Source organism: Epargyreus clarus, unplaced genomic scaffold (assembly GCF_041222505.1).
Source record: "Epargyreus clarus isolate Ecla_fem2 unplaced genomic scaffold, WU_Ecla_fem_2.2 ptg000018l, whole genome shotgun sequence".
Lineage (NCBI taxonomy): Eukaryota > Metazoa > Arthropoda > Insecta > Lepidoptera > Hesperiidae > Epargyreus > Epargyreus clarus.
In genome coordinates, this window is record NW_027332226.1 from 1054879 (window position 1) to 1070463 (window position 15585).

The 15585-nt window shown below is 33.6% G+C and overlaps 1 protein-coding gene across 1 annotated transcript in view; it reads left to right on the forward strand.

The window, feature by feature from the left end:
• The window catches only part of LOC140749604 (protein peste-like), a 65815-nt gene extending 53480 nt beyond the window's left edge, over window positions 1-12335 (forward strand). The window contains exons 12-16 of the mRNA XM_073082709.1: window positions 2445-2499; window positions 7908-8009; window positions 9600-9844; window positions 10903-11145; window positions 12081-12335. Coding sequence (XP_072938810.1) covers window positions 2445-2499; window positions 7908-8009; window positions 9600-9844; window positions 10903-11145; window positions 12081-12314 — 879 coding nt within the window. The 3' untranslated portion in view covers window positions 12315-12335. The remainder of the gene's footprint in view (window positions 1-2444; window positions 2500-7907; window positions 8010-9599; window positions 9845-10902; window positions 11146-12080) is intronic.
• Window positions 12336-15585: the final 3250 nt, after the last annotated feature.

A 15585-nucleotide genomic window follows, 5' to 3' on the forward strand; every position in this document is an offset into this window, starting at 1 on the left:
TAATAAAAGGCTTGCATATATACAGATAAAAGATTAAAGAACTATAAGAGATATTTTTTAATTCACAGAAACTATTTTCTAATATTTCACTTACATTTTTATAAACCTAATTTATGTTTTATCATTGTTATTAGGTTGTATTATTATTTGTATACTCAGTAAGTAAAACAGTAATCCTATGTTACATACTTTGAATTTATTCAGCTTCTGTGATACATAAAAGAATAAATAATAATCTCAAAGTGCCTGATGGTTTTATTTAGCAAAGTGTGTGAATGTGATTTTTGCAATACAGTGAGTGAGTATTTGATTGTATCCCTGCTTTCGAAAACAAGATGGAACGCCTAAAATAAGTATTTTTGTTTTTTATAATTTAGGAATAGCAGACAAGTTTGCCGTCAACCTAATACTATGATGATGATTGTGGCTACTGCTGGCTATGGACATATGTAATCACCGACCTCAGGTCCTAAACCTGTCTGGGGTAGAGAGGATCAGGACCTGCGCCGCTGCCCCCGAGGACTAAGCCGGAACGCTTGGAAAAGAATGTCTACTAAGTTTAGTATGACAATATTTTATTTCATCGATTTGATTTTTATATGGCTGGAAACGCAAGTACAGAAAACATAACAAGTATTACATTATTATCATCAACCTATTACTGTCCCGCTGGACGCGGGTATCCTCTCAGAATGAAAAAGATTAGGTCTTTACATACCTTTATTCTCTTTCGTCATTATTCAGATGTCCATGGACGGCAGTAGCCACATACCATCAGGTGGACTGCATGCCCAGCTGCTACTCCTATATTGTAAAAAGAGGCTACTTTTGAAGAGCATTTTATTTGGCCGACCTGCGTGGCGATATGACACAGAGGGTTTTGGGTTCGATCCTCGGCCAAACAAATATCTAAATGTTCAATTTAGATTTGTCCGTGTATTTATCTTTCTGTGCGTCCATGGTAGGTACCCAAGACACAGGTACAATACTAATATGGGGCTTTAAGTGCAGCTGTACTTTACAGACTTACCCTTCTTAAATACATTTTTAGGATAAATTAGGTAATGACTACATGTCTTGATAGGTGATGACCACGTCCTTCAGACGCCAACCAGAAAGGCTACCACCTTTTGAATATTCATCACTTAGAAAAAAGTTATCACGCGTTGACTCTTCACATCTCACTACGAGTACATATCTTTAGAATCTAAACTTTATATTCTATACTAGATTTATCATTGTATTTATCGAATTATCTCTGAACGGAGATGTAGTCAGGTCGCTGTAGATAAACTATCTGTAGATAGGTATGTACGTTGCATAGGGAGCAAAAATAATTTTATATATATGTAGGTACCTACCTACGTCAATACTCGTAATATATTTAAATCGTCTTTTATTTGTCTGTTCGTAAGGTGTCTTTTTGAAAATCAGAATTGGAAGCTGGAATATGTAGGGGATGACTCAAGTATTACGTCCAGCCAGAATTTTAGTCATCTTTTTATCCACTTTGTCAGCTACAGTAGGCAAAAGTTAGAACAAAAAGCAAATCAAAAATCCTAGGATCTGGTAGCTTCCGTGTCATCAAAAATAAGCGAAGGCAAGACTCCCCAGTTTGTGCTTACGAAATACTCAACCATATCCGCTTCACCAAATCACCCTTCCTTCATCGCACCAGTCGCCGAAGGTTGAGGTCCCATCCACATCAGCTTGATCCGTGGCGGTCCTCCACGGTTCGGTTTGCACGGTCTTTTTTACCGCGTACGTGCAAAATGTGAAATGAACTTCCTTCTGAGGTATTCCCCCAGGACTATGACATGGGGCTCTTCAAGAGGGATGTAAAAAGAACTCTCCTTCAAAGCCGGCGATGCATTGGTGACTCCTCTGGTGTTGCAAATGTCCATATGCGACGGTGACTTCTTTCCATCAGGTAGCCCGTCTGCCTTATCGTTAGGTTAAATGTAAAAAAAAATATGGCGGAGCAGTCACAATATAGAGGATTCTGGATTCCTAAACACTTGAATTGTGAATTTATATTAATACCCTTAGTAGGGAGGTTTGTAAACTCGTCTTTGTGTGATTATGGTACTAACGATACAACGCGGGGTAATTTTGGATAATTTGGACCCTCCCTCTGCCCTTCGGCATATTCATCTTGACCACAACCCTCTCCGCCCTAATTGCCTTACGTAATTAAAAGAAACTTTTGAATCAGTTGGTTCGCCTCGTATTTCTCTTCTGTGCCATAATCTTCGAGAACACAAAAATTGTGATGTACAGGCAAATCCATAGGTCCAGCCTAGCGACCGGAGATAAACGTAAGCCCCGCGAACAGCCCCGAAGTCCTTGAAGCGCAAATCGGCGTTTATTCTCAAACGGACGTAGTGCAATTGGGCAATTTAGCAATCAGCCAGCGTCCTGCCGACCGCGGCCGTCGCCAGTAGCTGGCTTGGACCGCAGGCACCATGATCGGACTGCTTCTCACTTTAGCAGCTGCAGGTTAGTAAATGATCAGTCGTTTTAATTGTCACTGGCTTGCTAATCAGGAAAATGGAAAGACGTTAGCGCTGCTAGCCGCTGATTTGAAGGGTAGGAGGACATTTATATGAGGAGTTCTAACTTAGTTTTTTAGGAAAACATCGATGTCAGGTATGAGCGAACATACCTATTTGGGATTGATGGGTTGCAGTTGCCACTTACCGTCATATGCATGCTTGTTTGTTATTTCTATAATATAAGAGGAAGCCACCACGGCTATTATAATGTCTGTGATGAGACTTTACTATATCTTCCAGATTAGGTAGGATAGAAAATATCTATGTAGACTTTTGATAAGATTTCTGGTAGTGAAAGATTAAGATGAGAAAGATGGAAAGAGACATTGAGTTGGTTATTTCAATTAACACTTAAGCGAGTGGTCACGTGATTTACGCTAAAATTAAAGGTACCACGTCTATGCAAGTGTTTGATCAGACTTACCATGAGTCTTCCATTTTAATTCCTAATCAGCGTTGTGCCTAAGAGTATGGCCTGACGGGCTACTGCTAGAGATCCACGTAAAAATATGATCTGTAATAATAATTATTACAGTGAATCAGCGAAAAAAGTCCTTATAATTTTCAATCTTGATCGAATTAGATAAATCTCTTTCTCTGTGATATTAAATGTGATATAACGAAAACAACGCACGCAGGAGTCAATACGGTTTTTTAAATGTAAAAATATATATTTTATCATTCGGCTAACCAACCGAATTGACGCTTTAATATATTTTTATTCAATGCTCATAAAAGACATGACCCTAAGGTGTATATATAAATTACTTTTCAACACTATCCCGCTACCTTGAAAATACTTCACATACCTAATAAAAACTGTAAGAATTTTCAAAGATGGAAAATAATTTCCATCTGTTACAAATTCCTAAAATCTGGGAAACGTGCGATAACCCAAATCTCGTTGGTAAGCGTGAGTCAAGGCAGGAAATCTCGCAGAATTTCCGGATGAGGTCACCCTGCTTCACAGCACTGATTTACAGCTTCAAATGAGTAAACTGTAGCCAGATTTTAGTAAGGTGTGGCTGAATTTACATAAACTTTAGGATAGTACAATACAAGAGCTTAAGAAACGTTAATTGTAAAACATAACATGTGAAAAATAATTGTTATGTTCGCATTTATTGTTTACGATTAGTTGTAAATTTCTTCTTTTTACAAGATTCATATACTTATTTGAAAATTATTTTAACTTATTTTTCAATCAAAAAACAAAATGTTCCTAAAATATATCTAAATCAATAAGGACTACCTAATTAAAAAAAAATCCACGTTATTAATGTTATGTATTGAAAGTTTATTATTTTATCTATGTAGATTGAATAAATATTTATCGTTATTATATATAAATTTTATACTAACCTTAATAAATTCCTTTAATTGCAAATAGGCTAATTACGAGGAAAACCTGCATTTAGACTTAATAAACAAAAACTAGACATCAAACAAAGTTTACTGTACCTTGATCTAGATAAGAATCATTCCTAGACCAGATGGCTAATTAAAACTTTAAATTTAGTCTAAAACAAACTAGAGCAATACCAGTATTTATAAATTTTATATTTTTAACTAAAAAACTAATTTTAAGGGGCACCTTCAATAAAAGAGTTGTTTAAGAGACTTTCAAGTCTGAAACTACTCTTAAGAGACTTTCAAGTCAAGTATTTTACTTTTTTTAGAATTCTCTAGAATCCAGATTGTTATATTTTGATCAATTACAATCTTCCAAAGACCTTTCTGACTCAATATTCGTTTATGCCCTTCGATCACTAATAAGAACTAGATACACAATCCCATACAAAAATGAACTTAAAAAGTGGCGTCAAATTGACGCTAAAAACAAAGAAAAAAAAAATTGACGACCGTGGTTTGTCACTTGGACAAGGAATTAGTGGAGACGAACTGTCATTACTTTTAATATTTTTATTAGGTCGAAGTAATTAATTTTAATGAACATAATAATAATTTATCAATGAAAGTAAGTAATATGCAGTCACAATTTATTATAATAAAAATATAATAAGTTTAAAATTAAAATATAACCAAATACAAGTAATTTAATTAAAAAATCAACAAGCTGTTTACGCCGTTATCCAACGAAATATATTGCCCACGACTAAATAAATATGTAGTAAACCAACATTTATTTCAATTATTTTTAACTGACTGCCAAGGAAGGGCTATGTTTTTCGCGCGTATCTTGTATGTTTGTCTTTATTTATTTGATCGGATCTAACAAACGGCTGGATGAATGTCGACAATTAAGGTGTCATTATATTCGTCTCAATGACCCGAGTGTCCTTAGATAGGTGTTAGAAAAAAAAATCAAGATGGCGGATTTTTGGCGCGAAATAGTAATATTTCAAAAAAAGTTAACCGAACCTATCGAGTATGATATCAAATGAAAGGAAATTAAACGGAGATTATAAAAACATATAATTTGTATATATGTAAAATAGCAAGGTGATTGACTGATTGACAGACTAAATGATTTTTTCATTTTTCAGAAATCAACGTACAGCCAAAACCGCTTAATTTAGAGTTCTGAAATTTTGCACATGGGTTTGCTATATAGCGTAAATAAGTACTAAGAAAGGCCTTTTGGAAATTCTACCCCTAAGAGGGTAAAACAGGGGATGACAGTTTTTTTCAAATCCTTTAATTTTGAAGCAACTACTGTAAAATTTAGTATTTGGCTTTCTGGATAGGAATAAAGACACACCTATTTATCCCTTTCCGAAAAATCAACCCCATAGAGGGCAAAATAAGGGTTAAAAGTTAATTTGAACAACCGTCAATTTTGACGCAAACACTATAAAATTTTGTATCTGGCTTGTTGGATAAAAATAATGAAATTCTACCCCTAACGATATAAAATAATTACGAGAACTTTGAATTACTGAAGTTATATATTCTATAAATCGTAAATGGTGGATGTTTTTCCGAAATAGTAACACGTTTTAAAAAAAGTTAACCAAAACTATGGAGTGGGGTATCAAAATAAAGGAAATTAAAAGGTGATTACATACTATATGATACACACATATTATATGATATATACATGTGTATAACACATCAAGGTGACTGTCTGACTAAATGCGTAAGTTGCTGCGCCAGATACCAACGTAAAGGGAAACCGCGGATCTTTAGCGTGCTGGAATTTTACACATAGGTTCTTTATATAGCGTAAATGAGCCCTACGAAGATAAAATAGGATAATATTGTTTGAACATCTTTTGTTTTTGAAGCAGATACCTATTATAAAACTTTTTTTTGGCTTTCTTGCTAAAAAATGATGAAACGTCTATTTCACTGTTTTTGAAAATTCTACTTCAGCCTTTATAGTGCAGTCGGGTTTTTGATTATTTTAATTAAATTACTTGCTTACTTTGTAGTGACAGAAATCCGTTGTATATTTCTTCTTAAATTTAGAGTTTTTTCCAACACCTATCTAAGGACATTTTGTTGAAGATACATATATAAACTCAATGTAAATTAATTTACTTTTAAATATATCTATGTGTCACTCTTTGATTTGATCAGTCTGTCTGTCAAGTGTATGTTTAATATAGTGTACAGATTCCAAGTAATATATCGTGATTAATCCTGCAAGTTCGTTTATATTATCCTATAACTCCTTCACATTTGGATATTTGAGACGAATATAATGAGACCTTAACTGTCGAAATTCACCCAGCCGTATGTTAGATCCGAGGGAATAAAATGCAGTGCAGCTAAAGTCCGCTTATAAAGATACATACAAGATACGTGCAAAAAACATAACCCTTCCTTGGCAGTCGAGTAAAAATAAAAATATGGAATCAACAGGATGCCATTTATTCCCTTGAATAAAGTGAGTTTATTGGAAAACAGTCTTTTCGATGGATTTTTATTTTTTTTCCGCATCTTTTTTGGCTATGTTAAGCAATCTTATTTTAGTGTATCTTTCGACAATAGACTTTATTATAATAATTCTATGACTATTGTCGCGGCAGTTGGATGAAAAGACATCATAAAATATATTAAATAATAATTTACTTAATAATTTAATTTCACTCATTTACTATTTACTCATTGCCTATGTTTAATTATTATACAAAACAAATATTTTTATATAACAAAAAAAAAGAAAAAAAAATAATTAAATTAAAGAAAAAAATATAAAACAATAGCGTCTCCATTCAAGTTAGAACAGAGTCACCATGTAACCCGAACAAATCAAGTGGGCTTGCAATAGTAAGAATTGTACGTTTAGTAACAGACTTTACAATTTAAATGGTTTATACATTCTGTTGATTTTTGTTGATAATTTTTAAAACTTAAAAATAAATTATTTACGAACGAAATAGCAGTATTTATAATTGAGTGATAGCAATTACATACTTATAATAATAATACTTACCGAAAATACGATATTCCATCATTTGTTAGCGTACTAGACGTGTGATTTTTGCAGTTTTGAACGAGCACTGAGGCATGTTTATTCTCCGAACGTTCAAACACTACTAACCTAAAAGCGCACCCAAATGTCTATTTGGGTGCTCTTTTCGTCGCGCCATTTTTTTGTCGCTGATTGTGTATCTAGTTCTTATATTAGTGATCGAAGTTTATGCCGCCTTAATTGCTTAATTCTTTTTTATTATTAATTCAACCAGTAAATTAATTTATATTGTCAGAATGAGCTTTCGAGTGAAAGGTCTTACAAGTTTTTTTTTTAAAACATTCACAATGTTTTTTTATAATTTTGAAATAAAACAACGACAATTACTTTTACTATTTTAAGTGTTCCTTTATATAATGTTTCTTCATAATTATTATAATTTAGTCGTTAGTTAGTAACACCTACAATAAGTACTAAAACATTTTCGTTCTTTATTATGCTTACTTAACATTCGAATTCTTCATTAAACTGGATAAGAAAAATAATTTCAAGAAATAAATATTAATTATAATATTACTTGGCTGTATATATTCATTCCACTTTTATACTGAAAAAAAGCACATGTCAATTCTCTTTGTCATCTGTCATCTCGTGTAAATATAGTGACAAGCATTTTTGTTTAGCGTTAGTGTGTAAACAAAGGTATTTATCGTCTTTACTTTACAAATTGCAATTTTAAACAGTACTTTAAGAAGTAATCAATTATAATAATCGATTACTATGTTACAAATGTTACAATGCAATGGCAATAAAAAAATAAATCGCAATATCAGACATTTTTATTTAATTGATTAGGACAAAAACAGCTGATCGTGAGGTTTGACATTTAGTGTTGCCACATCAATATTTCAATTTCTACTATAATATTAAATTGTAATTTTTGATGCAGTAATATAATAATTATGTTTCAGCTGCATTTACTAACGGTGAAGAAGAAATTATGAAGAACTTAACCACAGTAACATGGGCACATGCGGTAAACAATAAAACATACCTAGAAGCTGCGTTAGCAAGTAAGTAACTAACTATTACAGTCTATAAAAGTAATAAATTCTATATATGATCATTTTTAGCATAAAATAAGATGTACCATTACATTTTTATTTCATAAAAGTACAGATACATTCATACCTATGAATGTATCTGTACTTTTATATTAATATAATTTATAGTTTTCTGGAAACGTTTTATTTACGAGTTATTTTACTATTTTTTTTACTAAATTAAAATCTCACATATTAGGTAATAAACTCAACTGAATTGAGACTGGATTACTTCTTTGAAGACACTTTCAATGATAATAAAATTTATAAATTCGTAACCACAATGAAAATATAAAACATAATACTGAACTAAGTTTCAACGTCAATAAAGCCACCTGTCCAAAGATGGCGCTGTTGGCGTTATTGAACTTAAAAAAATAACTCGAAGCTAAATACGAATACTAACTAAATACGAAAACGCAAAGTAGAAAAATAACAATAAGAAAGGTTATATCCAAGGTTAATAATATTAGTTCAAAGTTAGTAGGTCACATTGGTTGACAATAGGATAATCACTTCTCTTATTGTTGTGCAACAAAATGGCTCTTCCAAGAACGTACCGTGCGGTAATGGAGGCAATTAAATGGGATATACATATTTTTAAGGATGCAGATCATCTTATATTTTATGGTCAACAACTAATTTACTTTTTTGAATAGCATTATCTCGTATAGTATCAAGATTAAAAAAATGAGTGAATGTAACCTTAAAACCGTTATAATATGAAGTCGGTTAAAAACTTTTAAAGTACTAAAGCGATGAAACTTAACAATGTGTTATTAAAATTATGTAATACTTACTTATTAGTAAAATATCTTTACTGGACGTTATCGAAAAAAATCCGAGTTCGCTCAAGTTGTTCCTAAAGAATCTTAAGGAAAGATGAACTGAAATGAGTATAATATCACTGAAACGGAGATGTAAAACAGATAATTACTAAACTCATTACAGGCCTAAAAGCACTAAAGAATTAAGTGTGCAATAAAACAGAACCAAACCCAGATGGGTCCTATTCTAAGAACACGCACTTAATAACAATTACGCCGACGGATTCGTGCTTCGCAGTAAAAATAGAGGGTGAAATATAACCACTATTAATAGTATCGGCTCCTTTGAGTTGCTTGCTTGTGGTGTTTTTGTTGAGTCTACGTAATAGTACAGGTCAATGGAAACTAATAAAACTTAGTCTTAATCTTAGATAGTTCTAGACCCTATGTTGTAGAAATTATAATCTCACTCACTCACACATAAAATCGGGCAGACAATCAAAGTTAGGGCACGGACACTTTGTTGATGTTACTTAGTATTAAATATACACCTGGTGAATTTTCAAAAGCCAAAAGAAATATAAAATGTAATAATACAAAATCCTGTAGATGGTATATTTTTATTGTTGCATCATTAAGCAATAAAATAAAATCAAACTATCAGACATTCCAACTGCAGGTTACTTTTAAAATTATCCTGTTCACCTAAAGCGACTAAAGCTGAAGGAAAAAAGGGTCATCCATTATAAATCTATTAAATGTAACATAGTTATGCCTGTACTAAACTTCGCAGGCGAGGTATCAATGCTCGAAGCCGATATAGTCTTAGGCCACATCAACGGCAAGGAAGGTCCGCCCACACCAATCATGGCGCACCCACCAGCCACGACGTCAGACCTCACGCTGGGCGACTTCCTCAACTCAGTGCTGCAGTATAACAACGTGAATTCCAAGCAAAAGGGCGTAAAGTTGGACTTCAAGAGCATAGAAGCGTTTGAGAAGTCGCAGGACCACATCGCGCAATTTAGTAAGCCAGAGGTAAGATAAAAAAATTAATTTAAGAATCAATTAAGTGTAGGCTTAATTTTAATGATCAATTCAGTATCCTAAATAATAATTCTTCGAGTTGCGTGCAATCACGTTCTAGTAATTAGATTTTTTTATTTCTAATCAACAAACTTTTCGATGCTAGGCATAATAAGCTCTCCATGAACTTTTTTAAATTATTTAATGTACTATTAAATAATTAAATAATATGCTATCTGAACTTTATGCATACGCCTTGTAATATAGTACACAAACATTATTGCAACACTTCATAACATTCGGTTGTTTAACAGACATTAATCACATTTACCATTGATGCTCACAAACCAATAAGCTTTAATAGATGGTCAGCCACATGCTCGAATTGGTGCACTTACACTTTTTGTCAAGTAGCCGGCTTGAGGCGAGGGGACATCAATTCATTATTCACACACTACATCACGTCTTTATTTAAACTGTACACCAGTTACCGCTATCTTTATTCAAAACTTAACTCTATTTTCAAGAGCCATGCCTTCTAATCCTTAAGCAGTCAATACGGAAGGGTAAATCTTGGATTCAACTGCTAAAATCTTATTACTAAGATGGTAAGGCGTCTTATCCTCTGACTCGCACTCAATGTCATCCCATGGGACGCTATTTGACGGCGAGATGATATTAATTGCCTAAATGTGTTCAAAGCAATTAGCTCTAACAAGCTTATTTATACAGTGAGTCAGAACAATGAGCCGTGGCAGTAGACACCCCATTCGTCTTATGGAGATTACAGCGACTTTAATGCACTCCTCTTAATCTTTTTGGTCGTTAAACAAGGATTTAAGAACAGAATACAGGAAATACTACGTCTATTAGGGCAGTTACACAGCTTTAAATGTGTTAATTATAAACACCCGCTATGATGACAAAGGAAATAGCTAAGGAAGTTACTTAAAATAAGATATTTTTTACTATTTTAGTAGAACTAACTGTTGACTCGAAATAGGTAAGGTTGCAATTTACACTGGTTTCATCATAATAACTAAATACTTTTTATTTATTTTATTGTCTAGATAACATTCCCCCTCTGGCTTAACGCTGACATCCTCCCTGGTCCTGTAGACGCGAAAACGAAGCCAGTAGATCCAGTCAAGTTCTTGAAACTGGGTGCAAACCACCCTAGAGCAGTACTATCCATTGGCTGGACGACGAATTACGGAGGAAATATTACAGAAGGAGAGTACAGCAGAGAACAGATCGGCAGTATGCTGAGACTCGTCAATGAGAACCACGTCAACCAGACGGTTACGTTTCCAGTAAGTGATGGTAGCTTCAATAAAATCAGAACTGCTGAAAGAATAAGAAACTCTTAAGTGCAACGCCATGCGTGCAAGGCTGAATTAGAAATATTGTATATAGTAATGACATTTTAGGTTAGTCCCCTTTTTATAAAGTTTTTCGAGAACACATACCTAATCAACGAGTGAACTTTTTTTTAATTTGACTGTTGGATGTACACTTGGTCAAAATTGTAGGCCCTGACCTACATAAATCTCTTTGTAACAGTAAATTTGTTTAATGATACTAATGATGGATAATGTAACCATTAAAATGCTAATAATTTCACAGATCATTAATGTATGTCTTTCATTGACTGATCGCAAATGAGTTATATTTTTCATGTGAAATTAATATTGCTCAACAAAAATAGAAAATAAATGACGACTATTTCTAACATGTTATTAAATCAAGAAGAAATAGAAAAAAGAAGTTAAATTAAAGTAAACGAACATAGCACAATTTCCAATATAATGTGTTGTATAGTAGATTATACAACTGTATTTATCAACGTGGTAGAACCCTTTGTGGTTCGACTCCGGCGGCACCACCGCCACACCTATTTCTACCTAATAACAGCAGTGTTAGGCGCTGCTGTGTTCTGGTTTGAAGGGTGTGGTAAGGGAGACAGACTTTTCCGAGGCGTTCCAGCTTAGTCCTCAGGGGTAGCGGCGCATCTGTGGCCGACCTCAGGTGGGAATATCTAATCCTATCTGGGGTTGATTACAGATGTCCATGGGCGGCAGTAGCCACTTACCATCAGGTGGACTGTATGCTCGTCTGCTACTCCTATATTATAAAAAAAATAACAAGTGTATAGTAGATTTTTAGTGTTGCCATCTCACATTATGTTTTGATAGTAGAAAAAGTTTTACACAGTACAAAAATTGTTTACCACTGCTGAAATTTCCAGGTACGCGCTGGCTTAGCCTCAAATAGCCAGCCGGTTCTCCTCGACCTGCTTCGGGAGACCTCTTCCCTCAACTCCTCGATGACTGTGTGGTCAAGCGAGGGTGATGCTGTGGAGGTGGATCGTGTGCGAGCCCTCATCCTCACGGTAGGGCTGGAGAGGACCTACCTGGACGTTCCTCCAGAGCTCGCTACCCGGTTGCACCTGCCCCCGGCCGACACAAAGACCAAGAACTAATATATTGTAGCTTATTACGAATCTGTCGTTTTATTTATTCCTCATACTTTAAATGCACCTTTATAATAAGTATATTAAAAGAGCTTTAGTAAGGGCATCAACTATACATAAACAAAATGTAACTCCTACTTGAATAATTTGTACAAGTTTTTAATTAATTACATTTATTAGATCGCGAGAAATTTTCCGTATTATAGGTATATAGGTATATCAGGTATATCATTATCGATATTGGAGGCTTATTGATAATATAATTTCATGAATTTGCATTGCATAAAGGTTTTTTTAGTATCCCGGCACGTTGGACATGGTAGGTACCCTATTTTTCGAATAGAATTTTGGGATGCGTCAAAATCGATCCCGAAATCTCCATAATTAAACAGCTAAGAATTTGAGCAAATGAGAATCAGAAAAGATGATTGTCGATGGCTAGTCACAATTTTTTATGTCTTTTAATTATATAAAAGAAACTTAAGGCAAAATACATCTTTTTCTTTTATTATAAAATAAAAGGCATGTTTAACCACATTGCGGAACACATCACAAATAACACAAGCAATTTTAGTCAGGTGTTCCACATACAGTAAATAAACTCGTCATGTCATCTATTTTAACGAGTTAGATTAATCCTCAGTTAGCGCTAACCTTTAGTTACTCCATCCATTGACCAGACTAATTAAGAACAGTTAAATTCAATTGCACAGTTTCGTACGTTTATTGTTTTGCATATGTCCAACTGATTCTTGGAAAGTCGGTAATTTTATGCTCGAAGCCATGTTGCTAGGTTTTAGTAACTATAAAGGAATTTAATGTTTATGAAGACGATTTTGTTTTGCTTATACGACTGATTCAAATCAATTTAGATTTAAAAGTTCTCTATCTAAAGATTTAAATGATTATTGGAATCACGATTATCCTGATATATAGAAAAAGAGAAAAGAAAGTCCTCAATATATCTTAAGGTTCTGAACGGAAAATAATTCTCATGAAACAGCAATAATCTTATTTTATTTGAGTGGATAGTATGTTCAAAGGGGACATTTTCATAATTATCATCAATACTATTTTAGCACATTATTTATTACTTTTATTTATCTAATAAACAAAATACCACTATACATTTATTATTGAATACCTAATATTACCTACACCGCCAGCTATTTCTGTATTAAATAGCAGTGTATATTACTCGTAGTCTAATATAGGTACATAATGACTAAATGATGATAAACGATTTAATAAGTAGATCTGATTGCGTAATAGATAGGTACTGTAAAACCTAATTAGTCAAAACCAAGCCTCTGCTGTCTATGGGCCTATCATAGGGCTCTCGATTAGACCCCAATGGATAGTTACTTGGTTTTTTATTTCTATGGCAGTCAAAACCGCAGACGTACCCTGTCTCAAAGCTAGTTTATTTACGATTAGATCGCAAGTATCCTTGTACTAAGCCAACTAAAATTCCTCTATCGAGGAGAATGCCGCATTGTCTGCCAGGAACTTATTTACCGCGGCGTTTCATATCTACGGATGCTATTCTCAACATTATCACAAGGAAACAAGTGTGAGGATGGTCGCAGATGAAAGGTGGTAGAAAGTGTGTCGACCTCATGCATATGGGGACCACGTGGTGGCTGGAATGAGTAATTGTCACTGCCGTGAGATTCTCAGCTGTGATCCACTAGGCACTGCACGCGGCTAGACTCGTTATTGTAGGCTAATTGCACAGAAATAACTGCTGTTGCTACGGTCTTTATTGAACACATTTGGCGCACTTTTATACCAAGTTTTTAGCTAAGTTATCCCTTAAATAAGAACATAGTTAACACATTTGTAATACATTTGTACCATCACCTCCGATGGTAGAACTGCCGTAGTCGAAATGCGAAAAGTAGTACCTACTAAGTAGGTACAAAATTATGTCATTCAACCCATCGTTACGGATTAAATATGTTTTAAAAGACGATAAAACATGAATTAACAATACTAAGATGTTTTTATTAAATTTGAGGAAGCAAAATAAACCACAGAAACGATGAGGGGCTCCTAAGATTTTATTTTATGATTTTTAAGGTACTTGAAATAGCTTATTCGACGAATAAAACTTCTGTTTGTGAGTAAATTAGAGTATTCGAGAGTATATTTAGTAGAGAGAGAGAGGTGGAGCAGTCGCAATACCTATATGACATAGGGGTTCCGGATTCCTTCTCTGGCCAGACAAATATCTAAAAATGTAGATGATGACTTTGTTACATTACTATTCTGGGTCTGTGTGCTTGTGTGTGTTTATGTCACCCACGACACAGATAATCTTAGTATAAACATAATTATTTTTGTAAAAAGCGTCCTAATATCGTCGTAATACTCTTAATAACATACTTACTGCACAAAATAGACTACTTAGGTATAATGATAACAAATAAGGAAAATTAATTCACTTTATAAATATTATTCCATATCACTCTATAACCATCAAAATAAATACTTAAGAATGATATCATTATTCTTTTAGGTATATGATTCATTAATCATCAAAATAAATACTTAAGAATGATATCATTATTCTTTTAGGTATATGATTCATTAATCATCAAAATAAATACTTAAGAATGATATCATTATTCTTTTAGGTATATGATTCATTAATCATCAAAATAAATACTTAAGATTGATATCATTATTTACCTAAAGAAATGAAAGCATAACATTACATTATACATCGAAGTTTATTACCCACTGTATTTCCAAGGAGTGCAAATTTAAACTACAGTAGTGCACTCATTACAACACAGTTGCGATCGCTTGAAACGTGCTTTCTTAGAAAAAACAATTTAATTATAATTTACTGGTAGCGAGAAACCGAAATACCGGTAAACGCCACGATTGGATGAACGGATTATATTTCATTAGTTATAGGCATTCTATTTCTCTACAACTATGACTTTTATTCTCTAGTAGACTAAAGGGGGCGGGAACCCCCAAACATAGTTGCTAATAAAAGGTCGTCAGAATCAAATAATCTGAAAAATTTATATATATAAATTAGCGAAAAAAATTATAATTCCTTAGGCCTCATTTAACATTTTCGCCCCGAGCCTCCGACACCCTAGTCCGCCACTATTTCTATTAATTATATGCTAGATTTCACCACAGTACAAATATGGATTTCTACTAATTATATATAATTAATATCTCTACTGTGATTTCACGTAGCATAGTTCCACGGAATCATGTTTAATAAAAATATTTTTAATAGCAATGAAGAAGCATA